Source organism: Melospiza georgiana, chromosome 6, assembly GCF_028018845.1.
Source record: "Melospiza georgiana isolate bMelGeo1 chromosome 6, bMelGeo1.pri, whole genome shotgun sequence".
NCBI lineage: Eukaryota > Metazoa > Chordata > Aves > Passeriformes > Passerellidae > Melospiza > Melospiza georgiana.
Window position 1 is genome coordinate 41,797,413 of NC_080435.1, and position 13,596 is coordinate 41,811,008.

The 13,596-nt window shown below is 40.1% G+C and overlaps 1 protein-coding gene across 1 annotated transcript in view; it reads left to right on the forward strand.

The window, feature by feature from the left end:
- Positions 1 to 319: 319 nt before the first annotated feature.
- ESRRB (estrogen related receptor beta) overlaps positions 320 to 13,596 on the forward strand; it is a 122,407-nt gene continuing 109,130 nt past the window's right edge. Inside the window, exon 1 of the mRNA XM_058027198.1 lies at positions 320 to 399. Within this exon, the coding sequence (XP_057883181.1) occupies positions 398 to 399 (2 nt within the window). The 5' untranslated portion in view covers positions 320 to 397. The remainder of the gene's footprint in view (positions 400 to 13,596) is intronic.

The following is a 13,596-nucleotide window of genomic DNA, read 5'->3' on the forward strand; positions in this document are numbered from 1 at the left end:
AAGTAATTGCCTTGCACTTTCTCTTTCTGATGCCCACGGGTGACTGTGGGGGACTCCTCCCTGGGCACAGTGCAGAGTTAAAAGCCCAGCTTTTGCTGCGTTGCTTAAGACCTGGTTATTTCTTTCTTTCTTTTTTTTTTTTTTCTTTCCCTTTTTTTTTTTTTTTTTTTTTTTTTTTTTTTTTTGTCAGCTGCCTGTTATATCAATCACAGAGCTGGGATCTATTTATAGGTTGGGACTCGGAGTACTGTGTCCTAGTCACAAAGAGAGGCAGAGACGCAGAGGGGACTGTCGGCTGGTGCAGGCAGAACCAAAAGATATTTAATCAGCAATTAGAAACACCTGAGGGCAAGGGAAATTCTACTCCAGCCTCAAGCCTCATCTCTCAGCCTGCAGCATGTAAGTAGCGAACTTCTATCTTTTATTGCGTTTATGGGCTTGTGTTTTGTTTCTTTTTTTATTTTTATTTTTTTAATCCAAGCCTTGCTCTGCACAAATCCTTTTATCTGGTCTAAAAATTATGGCAGCATCTCAACACAGTTAAAGGTAATATTCTTTTGATTTTCACTCTGTCAGAGGAAGGTCAGTGCGACCCACAAGGAGAGGAGTTGGTTCAGAACTTTGTAGAAATCTGGCGGTTTCACTATTTGAGTGTGGCTTTTTCCTCTGGAAATAAGTAAATGAAAGTTTGAGTGGAACAGTTTTGTTTTGGGAATAGAAACAGTCAGGTTTGCTGGCATTCCAAAAAGGTCAATGTATAACGTAACTCTGCTTAAGGGCTTACCAAGGACAGGTGCTATTTATCCCATGCTGGTAAAGGCAAACCTGGGAACTTTAGCAGTCCTGTCTTAAAAGAACCAAGTGACAACCTTCCCTCTATTAAAAAACCCAAAACCCAATACCCCCCCCAATACTGCAAATCAAATCTTTTCTTGTCAGACACATGCAATGAAATTTTGCTTTTACTGAAGGCATTTAGCACTAAGCAGTTGATGTTTCTTTAATTTTAAAAGTCCCAAAGCAACTGAAGAATCTTCAGTGACAAAAGAGGGGTGCAAGTCTTTGCAAAGTTGGCACGGTGATAATCAAAGAAGGAACTTACTCTCTCATCACCAATGAGATGTTTGCTTTAAAGCAGCCAAGATGTAAAATGTTTGAACAATTATATATTTCTATTTTTATTAACAGAAATTTGAAGAGAGGGAGAACAATAATTAGTCAGATTTTTTTTTTATTAATAGCTTTCAGTAGAAATATGAAGAGAGGGAGAAAAAAAAATTACTCTGATTTTTTTGTTAATAGCTTTTAGTATAATTTTTTTGTCAAAATATTAGAGGCTTGTCTTGTTTCATAGTTTTGCTTCAGAGGTTTGTGTTACATCTTTTTACAAAATTTAGGGTTAATATTTATTTCTAAGCATAGGAAAATAACCTCGCTGTATCTGCCCCCCAAAATCTTAATAGTACTATTTTAAATTTAGCATGTCAAGTTTTTAGCATAATTTTCTCACTAAATATATGTTCTTGAAAACTTTTTTACCCCCAAAATGTAGAATTTTTGAAGGTAACAAAATATGAAATGAAGCTAAACTTAAAATAATTTTGAGGGAAAAATGTCTAATAGAAACAGAAAAATAAAACCTGAGCTGCCTCACAGTTAAAACATCAGATTTTGAGGAATACTTGAGAGATAAATTTCTTGGACTGACTGTAGAAGGGTGACAAATAGGCTTCTTCTTTAGTTCTTTATTTTGCATTTCTTCAATGTACATTTTATAATACTTAGAACATTCAGCTTAAGTAACTAGGAATAAAACATATTAACTACATATTAATGCTCTCTAAGGTTTTAACAATTGATATGAATACTCCATCATTCAGCTAGAATTCTGATATAAGGAAGTCTTTTAAGAGGATATAGATAAATAAGGTGAAATAATATGCCCAAATAATGCCCCAAAAGATCATTACAACACATTGCCTGCTATGAACCTTTTTTCTCACAAATTAAACCGTGATCGTTGTCATCATATAAAGCTTCATTTTGATTATTAAAGCTTTCTGCTTTACTTAAAAATGAACATTTTTAAATTATTTAAGTCCTTTTCTGTTTGTTTTGCCATGATATTATATTTATTGCTTCTCTGTAATAATGCAATGTTATTTTGTAATAAAAGAAGCAGATTTTTCTGAAAAGCATTAAAGGACTAAAATTGCTGACTCTGTAACCAACAAAGAATCTATCATATAGCTGGTCTGAGGTCCCACTAAGAATTAAAAGCCAAGATACAATGCTGTTTCTTCCCTACACAAAACCAATATTAGCATGATTGTGCTTGGAAATTACTGCAAACAACCCCCCTTCCCCCCCCCCCCCCCCCCCCATTTACCATACAATTTTGCAAAAATCTGAGAAATCAAAGAAGTTTTCTGAGTATAAAGCTATAAAAGGTTCAGTATTAAGAATTTATTTGGACTATTCTTATAGTTGTGTCCACATAATTGCTGGACTTTATTCTTCTCTTTCAACCACATGAGAATATTTTGCCCTGTTACCGGCCATATCTTATTATTACTGCTTTGGAAAAAAAACCCAAGCACCTACTCTCCTTTGGGATAATGATCAATGCTTTATAGGACCACTTTTATTTGGAGGGAAGGCATTACCTGTGGTTAAAGGGAAGGCCAATGCATTATGTAGCAGAAAGAGTTTGTTATTTAGTTTCTGCTTTACTAATGGTTCCTGTTTTGTGGACTAAGCACCTATCAACCTCTGAACTGTCTTACTGTACATATGCTATTGCATGGGGGTTTTTTCATTCCTTAAAAAACCCAACAAACATCTTTTGTTTTATCCCAGTTTGTTTCTTTGACTGTGAAGTAATGATTGACATGCAGATTCTCTTTTCCACGCCTCTCCTTTCATTGCTGAGTATGACATCTCTGGGGAATTATAAATAAAACCTGTGCCAGATCTGCTGCACAGGTGTCTGGAGTACAGCATGCTCAGGTGCCTCACTGTAAATCCCTGAGAATATGAAGTAAACACAAGCAGAATAAAAATACTCTTCCTGAAACAATTCTGTGTTTTGAGGGGCCTTCTGCATAAACCCCCCAAAGCCAGCAGCCAGTTATTAAAGACTGTGTAGCTTTCTCTCTCTCTTACCTTTTTTATCGCTTTACCTGCACATCTGTCCATCTATTTCTCATCTATTTTTACATTTCATTATGCTGTGCTTGCTCTCCAGCTCTCTTCTTTTCCTTTCCTGAAGACACATTTCTATCTGGCACAGAAAATAAACTCAGATTGCGGGTAGTTATGTTAATCTAATTCAATCCTCTGTGGGCTAGGAGTGAAATTCTAATAGTGGAGCTGTTGAGGGCTTTTTTGTTAATGGCTTGGGGATTACATTGAGTTAAAGGCTCATTTCCTAATCAAACAGAGAGGGAGAGAGTGACTCCGAATATTTATGAGTCTCCCAGCGAGAGTTAAACATTGAACTCCAAAAGCAGGATTTCAGTGCTGCAAGAAAGAGTTAAAACCCCTCAGGGCTGCTGTGGAGAGGGAAAAAAAAAAGGAAACCAGTTAAGCCATCAGCATTTTCAACTGCTGTATAACTTCAGTTTGAGAGAAAATAATCATCTCACGAGCTAAAATGGAAACTGTAGCAAGATATTTAAAACAAAGTCAAGTGATGCTTCAAAAAGGCTCTTCTTCAGTGAAGCAGGATGCACGCAGTGCATGCAGCCGCCTAACAGAAACTCCAAAGAAATACTGCTCTAAATGAGAAGGATTGGAGGGTGGGTTGCCTTTTTATTATTAATGCCTGGAAGACATAATTTAATTTTCTAATGATTTTTATTTTTGTTTCTACTTAACTCTTGGGTCACCTTTTCTTTAAAAAAGAAAAAATAAAAAGGAAGTTTGATGAGTCAATATCTAAATTGTCCTCCGTCTGTTCTGCAGATTGGTACCTTTTGAGGTATTTTTTCTGTCCTTCAGTTTAGCTGGAGTCTTGTATCAAACAGTCTAGTTGAAGAACTGTATTTGCTGTGACAGGAATGATTGACCAAATTAATGGCTGATTGCTTTTGTGATGAGTTCATCATACATGCATGGGCAGCTTGAGTAGACCTTTCTCTTACTGCAAAAGAGCAAGCCTCTGTGCTGCTAAGGGCTGGTGTGCCGTGAACTGGCGAGCAGTAAGATTTTTTGCTCTGAGCTGGGACTCAGAAAATTTGTCTGCAGCAGGTGAACTGCACAAAATCAAGACTGTGCCATGATCCTGCCTCTCTTTGGAAAAGAGGCCCTGGAAAGGAATGGGGATAGAAACCTGTTGTTTTCTGACACATGGCCGAGTCAGTTCTCTGTGTTCCTCAGTTTTCCTATTTGTAAAATGATATGTGACTGCCATCAAAATAACCCCAAGATCTGCAAAGAACAATCCTGTATAAATCCCAAATGGCTGATTTGCCCATGGGAAAAACTGTGAATCACTGGCATAGGTGCATAGTTGAAAACAAGAGGGTTTTTGCTGGGAACAAGAGTTGCCCCCCTTCACTTTATTTGTTGTTGTTGTTTGGTAGGGGTTTTGGTTTGTTTGGTTGCAGTTTTTTTAATACATTTTGTACTAGTCGCCATCAAGGTTTTCTGATTTTGGCATAACTAGGAAATACAAGACTGACTAACTTCTTGTGTAATATTCAGTGGTGCTGTCCTATACACTAGGTCTGAGTTCAGTCTTAGTGACCCTTGCTGAGATGAATCTCGAGGTTTATTGCCCAAAAGTGGTAAATTCTGGCTAAAAAAGTAAGTCACTGTTTCATCTGGAGCCATGTATATCAATGGTCATCCTGTATGCACCAAACCTGGCATTTTTGCTGACATGTCTATCTGGATGTAGCACCTTGAGGTAAGATTTGGCATCTTGCCCTAGTTTTAAAATTATTTAAAACTGCGACCTGATGTGAATGCCTGAGGCCCCTTTCTCTTTGTGCTCTGTGCCTGGGCCAGCTGAGGAGAGCACCATCAGCTAGAGTGTACTTTATTAAATGCATTCAAAATACATATTAACTGTGTTCTTTCCCTCTAATCACTGGAATATACAGCAGATTGCTTTGAAACAAAAGCTTTCTGTGGCTGAGCTGAAAACTGTGTAACATTTTTTTTCCTGCCTTCTCCTTCCTGTCGCAGTTTCCTTTCTTTTTGCCTCAACCTTTTCCTCTCCTGCACTATTCCGCTATGGCCAGTTCATACTTAGATTTTCCCTGCTGACCTTTCAGGCAGAATACACTTCCTTCTCCTCTTTTTGTGCTTTCCAGTGCTATGCTGAATCTTATGAAGGTTTACCCTGAAGGTGGCTGCATTTCAGTGAAGCTTTGCCTGGGATATATACATTTTATGAATAACTGGGAAACTGAAAAGTGTTCTTCAACTTTCCCAAGAAAGCTACTGTGTTCTTGCATGCTACAACTACTTTAAAAAATATCATAGTATACGAATTTCAAGGAAGGAAATAATACAAGTCTAAAACTTTAAAGCACATAATTTAGTTGGCATTATGTCTTTAAAGTAACAATAGTTCTAAAGTCTCAGCACTCTTTAAAATCTCTAGAAAAATCTTTAGGGGAAATTGCCCTTTTTTTGGAGGAATGAATCTTGCAACTAAATCTTTCTGTTTGGATACTGGAGAGCATATGCCCAGCATATATGAGAAGGAAGCATAAGTGGCTATTTTTATTCATTAAGGAGTTGCTGCCCTTTCCTTTCCCCCAACCATGTGAGATGTGAATGATCCTGCTCACAAGAGTTTCACGCTGCTCTCAGAATGGATTCTCTTTTTCTTTGTAATTGTGTTTGCTGGATCAGCAGGAAATGTACTCCACAAGTTCTTCCCCCAGTCTTCTGTGATCACCTCTTTGTAGTAGGCCTGAACAAATGACTGGTAGCTGTGTACTAAAACAGGCATTTAATTCACATCCCTCTAAAGCTCACAGGACCTAGAGGTAACTTTCTGGCTGACAAGAGGGTATATCTGCCACCAGGCTTGCCTTTCTTTTTGTTTGCTTTTTTTATTCATCCTTAGACCTTTTTTTTTTCCCCACAGGCTTCTTGGACTTTTAAAAATTGCAGTTATTGTCACTGGCAGATTTTTCTACTTCTTCCCTTTAAATAAGAAATTCTTTCCTGTTGCGTCATGTCCCCATGGCCTGGTACAGGAGGTTCCAACCTTCCCCCGTTGGGGATGTGAACTCAAGTAGATTGGTGAAGAGCTCATGTGAATAGGATTTTCTCAGTGATACTTTTTTTGATCTACAGTCTGTAGCACTGAGAGTGTGGTAACACTCAAGTTATAAATATTGGTGAATGCTATCTTTGCATAGAAGAGGGAGACAAGGATTTTCTGAGCGCAACATTGGCTAGGAAGAGATTTCTTGCATCAGCATCCTCTCAAATGCTCAGAAAGACATTCGAGGAGCCTATCTCAAGTCCCACTGCTTTTAGGTGGAAACTGCTGTGTACAGCTTTAAGCATGTTCATGCCAATCTTTAGACCAAGATGTCTGTATCACTGCTGTTCTTCTATTCTAGCTCTAATAGGCTCCCTGTTCAGTTCAAGGTGAGCCTCTTCACTGGTAAGATGCCTTTTGCCCATCTCTTAACTGGGTTCCTCCTTCCCCATTCTCAATTCTCTGTGGAGAATTGCATGATCCCAGCAAAATTCTCTGTATTACCGCAGGCTTTGAGTATGGTCCTGTTTTGGCCCCCATATTTTTTCACATTGCAAATAATCATATGATCCTTCCATTCTTCCTGAGTTTTCATCCCATCCTTACTCTCTTTGCTGCATTGGATTGAACCTCACTTTTGTGTGTCTCTAAATAGGCTCTACTCTTGTGACTCTGTAATGACTGTTCATGCCATCTAGTGCCCGTGCAGCCCTTTCTGTGAGTGTCAGCTGGTGCTCTGCCTTACACTCCCTGCACAGAGACGTAGTTGGGGATAGAGAGCTACAGTTTCTTTGGGCTCTCTGTCCTGTACAAAGAAATCAGATGTGAGGATGCTTCCATGTGCTCCAAGTATTTATAGACATGTTACTACTGTGCTGAAATGATGGGCCATACCTCTTGGTAATACCATGTTGACCTGGATACAGCAGTTCTAGCTCTTTAATCTCTCCTGGCACATGGGTTTGGGAAATGTGTGTTTAAGGAGGACAGAATTAATGGGGCTGCTGCTATGTTTGTGAAGAGTTAAATGATGGGGGATGAGAGTCACAGCTTCTCCTGGGGAATAAGGACTAGCCAGAAGAATTGATTGTCTTGGCTTATTGATCCTTCAGGAAACAGCACTGAAGTGATAATGCTGTTCCTGCCACTTTGAGGCACTTTGTACCAGCAACAACCTCTGTTTACCTAGTGCAAAGGAAGAGCTGCACTGTTGCTAACTCATTCCAGAAAAAAACCATGCCAGACATGTTGAGTTTGCCATTTGTTTGTCTGCTCCCAGGGAGAGGTGACTGAGCAGCAGTAGCTCAGAATGTGTTTGTATTTTATAGTGCTTAATGGAGATTGGCTGCAAATTGTAGCTTGTGAAATGCCATGCTGAGTCTTTGCTGGCAGTGTCTTGGTCTGAAGCATTGGTTGGATTGGATGGTCTTTAACGTCCTTTCCAACCCAAACTGTTCTGTGATTCTACAAAGTCTCAGGCTGTCATGTCACAGGATATCCATCTCTCCCATCCCTTCGCCTTTCTGGTCAATTGGCAGTCACCACTCAGCTGATCTAGCTTGACCAACTTGTTGAACCAGGGTGGTCCAAGTGCTTTTTATCCTGTAATCCCAATGCCACCTCCTAGCCAGGAGCCAGCCCACTTGTATGGGCTGATAGGAAGTGGATGGTGAAACATCCCACCTCCTTTGCACTGAAGCACATGCCCTGAGAAGTCAGGTATTTCTTTCTGGCCTCAGAGTGGCAGAAGGAGAAACACCCACCTGGTGCAGGGGCTGCTGGAGAAGCAGTGCTTCCCATCACTCAGCTACACCTCCCCTGTGTGTGCTCCAAACTTGTTCAAGGAGCACAGCACTGCAGAGTGTCAGCTCTGACCTTCTGTTGGGTGCTTCTACAACCATGGGCCTGTGAGAAGTGGAGGCCCTGACTTTGTCTGGGCTCTCAGTTGTCCAGTAGCACAGTGGGCTGGAGAAGCCCTTGCACTGTTGCCCCTGAGGCATCAGCTGCAAGCAGCTGATGAACTGGGCTGGCTCATACCATATGCTGGACCACTGCTGGTAACTACAAGTTTTGGACTCTTACCTGTAGAAAAAAAATGAGGAGATTGCTCATGATGCTCCCTATATCCTTTTGTCTCTGCTTTGTACTTCAACAGGTTCTGCACCATTTCTCTTTTTGGATGTGTTGTGTTTTGATGAATCTCAGGCAGGTCTCTGAAGCTTCCCCATTGCAAGGTCAGAAGGCCAAGAAATCTTGGGGCCACTTGGAGCACATTGCAAAATCTTGCACAAAGCTAGGAGGGCCAAAAAGCTATTGTGAAATGCTTCTTTGTTGAGTCAGGCTAGCTTATATATAGAGATATGCAAATAAAATACAGAGCCATTTAATTACCCTACATATCATTTCTGTACTTCATCCTCTTTGATGTTGCCAACAACTTTATTGCAGCACTTGATGTTTGACTTTACATCTCAACCATGTGAAACGAGATGATGAGAAAAATTGCAGTTTTTTTTTAAAGAAGAAAAGTGTCTATACCACAAGATTTCAGGGAACAACTAAAAAGTAATGCCAGCTATATTATTTTTTTAAAAAAGAGATGATATTAATAACCACCAATGCATAATAGAATATATAATTATGTTTCTTTTGGGACTTGATCAGTAGCTGAACATTCAAGGCTCAAAATAATGAATTTAATATAGTATGGAACATCATATGTTATGTAATGTAAAATTATCTACTACTTAATAAATCTCATGCTGAGACTGTTCTACTTCTTCTTAACTAGCTCTCAGACTATAGTGATGAGTTCTACTGGCGGCTTTGGATGTTGCTTCTGTTTTGCTCTTGTTTGTATTGTGATGCATCCCCTACAGCTGGGGCTGTTGCATTTAGCCATGAGACAGCTTCTGTCTGAAAGAGCTTCCAATTTGATTCAAAACAAGAAACTACTAGGGGTAGAGTCAGCCAGGAAGTCTGTGGCTAGAGGAAAGATGAGGGCAGCTGAGATGGGAATTCGTGGTAATATATTGCTGAAAGTGTGGCTTCTTGGGAGTACAGGTGACTTTGCTTGATATGGACTTAACAAAAAGATACCAAAAAGAGCACAGGCCTCTATTTTCCTGTGTAACACTTGTCTAATTCTTTGCTTTGCAAAATTAGCACCTCCACTTTCTTAGCTGAGAAGAGAGCTCTGCTACATGTTCTCAGTATCTTTACATACCTGAGTCTTTTCCTTACTTTTTCAACAAGGAAGTCATCTTTCTTTTTATAAAGAAGTGATTTAAATAAAACAAATAAAATACTGTATCACAGAAAATTAGTCTTGGGTTTTTTCCTGTGTCATTCAGTGACAAAGCTATGGATGGATTCAAAAAGATATCCCCATAAAGGCATTTAGTAGACATGTGGACTCAATAATTGCAAGTACATGTTATGGTCTAGAGGCAGCTGTCTAAGCCACAGACTGCCAACATACTGATGATGAGGTCTGCAAAGGTTCAACAAGGTTAAGAACGGGGAAAACTCTCCTTTCTTAGTCTTTCCCTGAGCACATAGTAGTGTTTGATATCAGAGGTAGAATATGGGACAAAGTGACAACTTGACCTGGCATAGCTCTGCTAATAACTTTTTTTGCAACTGAATTCAGTGTTCTCACTTTTTGCAGTTAGTTGTTTATATGATACTCTGTTACAAATATGTAGAATACATTTTGGGATACCCAATCTTGCTTACCCTGAATGTTTTTCTCCTGCTGTAGGTAGTGTTTCTAAAGCTGCTGAAGTACCTAGGCTAGAAAACTATGCCAATATAAAAGTAGCAGTGAAGAGAAGATTGCAGCCATGGAGCAAGACTGAGCTAAGCAGAAATTACTCTTCCTGAATTTGCCCTTGCTGTATGGTACTGTGCTCCTTCCCACTGACTGCATGGTTCTTGAGGTAACATTTTCAGGGCAGAAGTTAGGCCCAAAGGGAAAGAGGCAGTAGGTTAGAGGGCCCTTTCAGGCATTTATGTTTAAGGCCACATTATGCAGCAGCTGGGAGTTTGTTTCCATGTATCCCATCCTTTGCTCTGTAATGCTGAGCTCTGCAGAAGGTTTAGTCACCTGATGGGTTTTGGTTTGGTGGCGTGTTGAGGCAGAGGAGCTTTGCATTGCTGTATCATCAGCTGGCAAAGGTTTCTTGAAGCAAATGGTCACTGCATTAGAACAGCCAGCAGGGCCCTTGTCTTGCTGGTACTTGCTCCTTGTAACTTTGTCAATGGCTTCTGGCTTCAACTTCCCCATCTGTGAGTGAGAGGGAATGGTATGCCCTCTACACGTTCTTTCTGCAGTGCAGCACATGGGAACACCTTCCCAGGTTTTACCTGACAGAGGAGGAATTTGGAGAAGAAGAAGATATTTTGCTTTTAAGATTGTACAGTGTGAGAAAGAGGAAGGACCGCAAACATCTTGCACTCAGTGGTTATATGGTGGAGCGTGCCTCTTGTACAACACCTATCCTGTGAGCCCAGAGTACTGAAGATGTGCCCTCTTATTTGCTGAAAACTGTGCTTTGGTCTTTTGGCTTTTTTTCCCCCCCCCCAGGATTTCTTGGGCCTTTACGAAAGCTGCCATCTGTAAATTTGTAATTGTAAACCTGTGTAAGCTTGGAGGTTCATGTAGTTTCATGTAATTTTGCTCTGTATGTCTTCAGTAAGATGTGAAATGACTTCAGGCTTCTGAGCACATTTACTTTCATGGGCCAGAACTCACCTCTGCAGTGAGAGAACAGCTGTGCTTTACTTTTTGGGAGCTAGAAGAGGTAAGGCAAGGGGCAGCAGTGCCTCCTATCCTGCTTCACATGTAAACTGTAATCTTTTGTATATTTCAGTACTTTGCACTGGTAGGTACTGCTGTACATGGGAATCAACCCAAAATCTTTCACATTGAAGTCTTGATAATCCCTCAGACCTGGAAAACTTCTGACAGGCTTGAAGTGTTGGGGAACCGTGCTAGGTTTAACTCTCCAACCTGCCCAGAAATATTCCAAACTTCCTTTTATTTTTTGGAGCCCATCAATAATGCGGGGCAATTACGTGACTATGAAGAATGATTTGATATTGTACAAACATCTTTTTGTATCATTTTCTGTTTAAAAGCGGAGCTAAGCAGGAATTTTTGCTGCTGGTTTCCCATTCATCTGGGAAACGCTGCAACTTTAGTCAAGGCACATTTCTGTGGAGAGGACTCGAGCTGCTAATTTGACTGTAGGAGTTTATTTCTGGAATGCAGCAGTGTTTCACCAACGGAGCAGCTGTCCTGGAAACACTTACCACACGGGGTCATTTTCCTCTCTGTGTGTAATCAACAAAGCCACCCCAGTTAATCTGAATCCTTTTAAGTCTCCTAAACTAGACCATAGGGAGTGCACAGAGATCTATAGGACTCTGACCTCCTTCACTTCCTTCTCCTATCATTAGGGAAGAAAAAACAGTCCCATACTTAAATGTGCCTTAAAGGGGAAGCCTGAAACCTCTTCTGAGCATGGAAAACTGTTTCTTAACAGTAACATACCACTGATTTTGTGAGGAGGTGTTGGTCCTCTGTTTTCTGTGTGTGTTTTGTGATAGTAGCTACAAATCTCCTAAGTTTACCAAATATTCCAGGTTGTGACATAACAACAGTCAGAGGTGGAAAAGCTTCTTGGGTTATTCCATTCTTTTTGTTCTCTTTGGTTTGCTTTGCTTGCATAAGCAAACATCTATTCACAGTTGAGCAGGTAAATTCCTTCTACTACCAATGAAATTTTCATAGTTATACAGTTGAAACAATTTTCTAATTTTTTTTCCTCCCTAGTACTCTCTCATGTCGCCCAGTTCCTTCCTCACTGTTTACACTCTTTGATACTTTTTGGATTTAAGTCCCGTCTCTAAATGCTCTTTCCCTCCAGTAGACACTATGGGGTTGTTTTTTGCCCCTTGCTACAGTCTTGCATCAGTCTCTGGAACTGCTGTATAATCTTTATTGTGGTTCTATTAAGAATGTTTTACTCTTTGAGTTTAGTGACTCCTTTCTCTGTTTTAAACCTGTCTTCAAGGCCAGTCAAAGGTAGCAGGTCTTTGTGTGTAGGAGGACATTCTCTCTCAAGCCTGGACAAGGACCTTTTCAAGAGGCTTCCACCTGGCAAGTCCTGCCCCTGTGGGCTGGGCCAGCCTTGCTGCAGCCCTCATGGGTGCATCACTGGAGCTCTATAAGGGAAGTCTGCATCTGCCAGGATTCAGGGACTGCTTCTTCAGTCAGGTACTTGAAACTGAGACCACAAATTACTTTGATGGTTGCTGTTCCCTCTCTCTCCAAGCTGTGCTAGTGTGGCTTTTTAGATATTAAGTATGACTTGGGCTTCCTAAAGATTAACAGTAACATCAAGGACTTTTGCTCCTACAGTGAGTTTCAGAAAGTGATTTCAAAAGACACCTCACTGAATTCAGCCAGAGTATTTAATAGTTTCATGTTAGAGTAAACAAAACTCTAAAAAATATTCAATACATGTAAAATATCTTTTTCTAAGTTCTTTGCCTTTCCTGATGAGGTGAACATAATTTTTCCTGGGTCATCCTTATGAAAAGATAGAATCCAGAAGGATAAGAAGGCTGGTGTGATCCCTTTAGAGAAAAGGCAATATAGCTTTCCCTTGCTGCGAGCCAAGGGGCAGTAAGTTGTAGTAGGAAAGCAAGGTTGATTTTTGAGAGATGTTGCAGAGGGAACAGGTGATCAGTTTTTGAACACAGCCTGCAATGATGCAAATCAGAGGGAGCTGGAGAACAACAGTGTGTGCCTTTGAGAAGCCTTCAGTGGACAATAAAGTATAAATGAACATGTAATGGAGAAGACTAGAACAATGTTTTCCCCAGTATTATGAACGAGTCTGAATGAAATGAGGGATTTATCTGTTAAAACTAGAGCCCTGTTTAGTTAGCCAGAATATGTGAGAAATTGGAAGAACAGTTTTTCCTCTTTTGTTTATGAGCTGGTGTTACAACAAAGTTCTCAGCTTGGCTTCAGTGCACCCACACTGAAAATGAGTACTGTAGTAGTGTAGGCAAGCCTTGATACAACGCAAATGTATTGGGCTTGACTGATTGACAAGCAGATCTCTTCACCATTTTGTAACCATGATGTGATGAAGTTATAGTATTGTTCTCATTGGCAACTTGCTCTATGAAGCTTGAACTAGATTTCAAAACAGTGAAAGAGATTTTAAATAAAATTAAATCTCATTTTTCTCACCTCTAACCAACACCAAGATTATTGAATTCAAGACATGGACAAATTTAACTGACCACTTTTCCTGTTCAAGATTTGTGCACTGCACAGCATTTGCCTT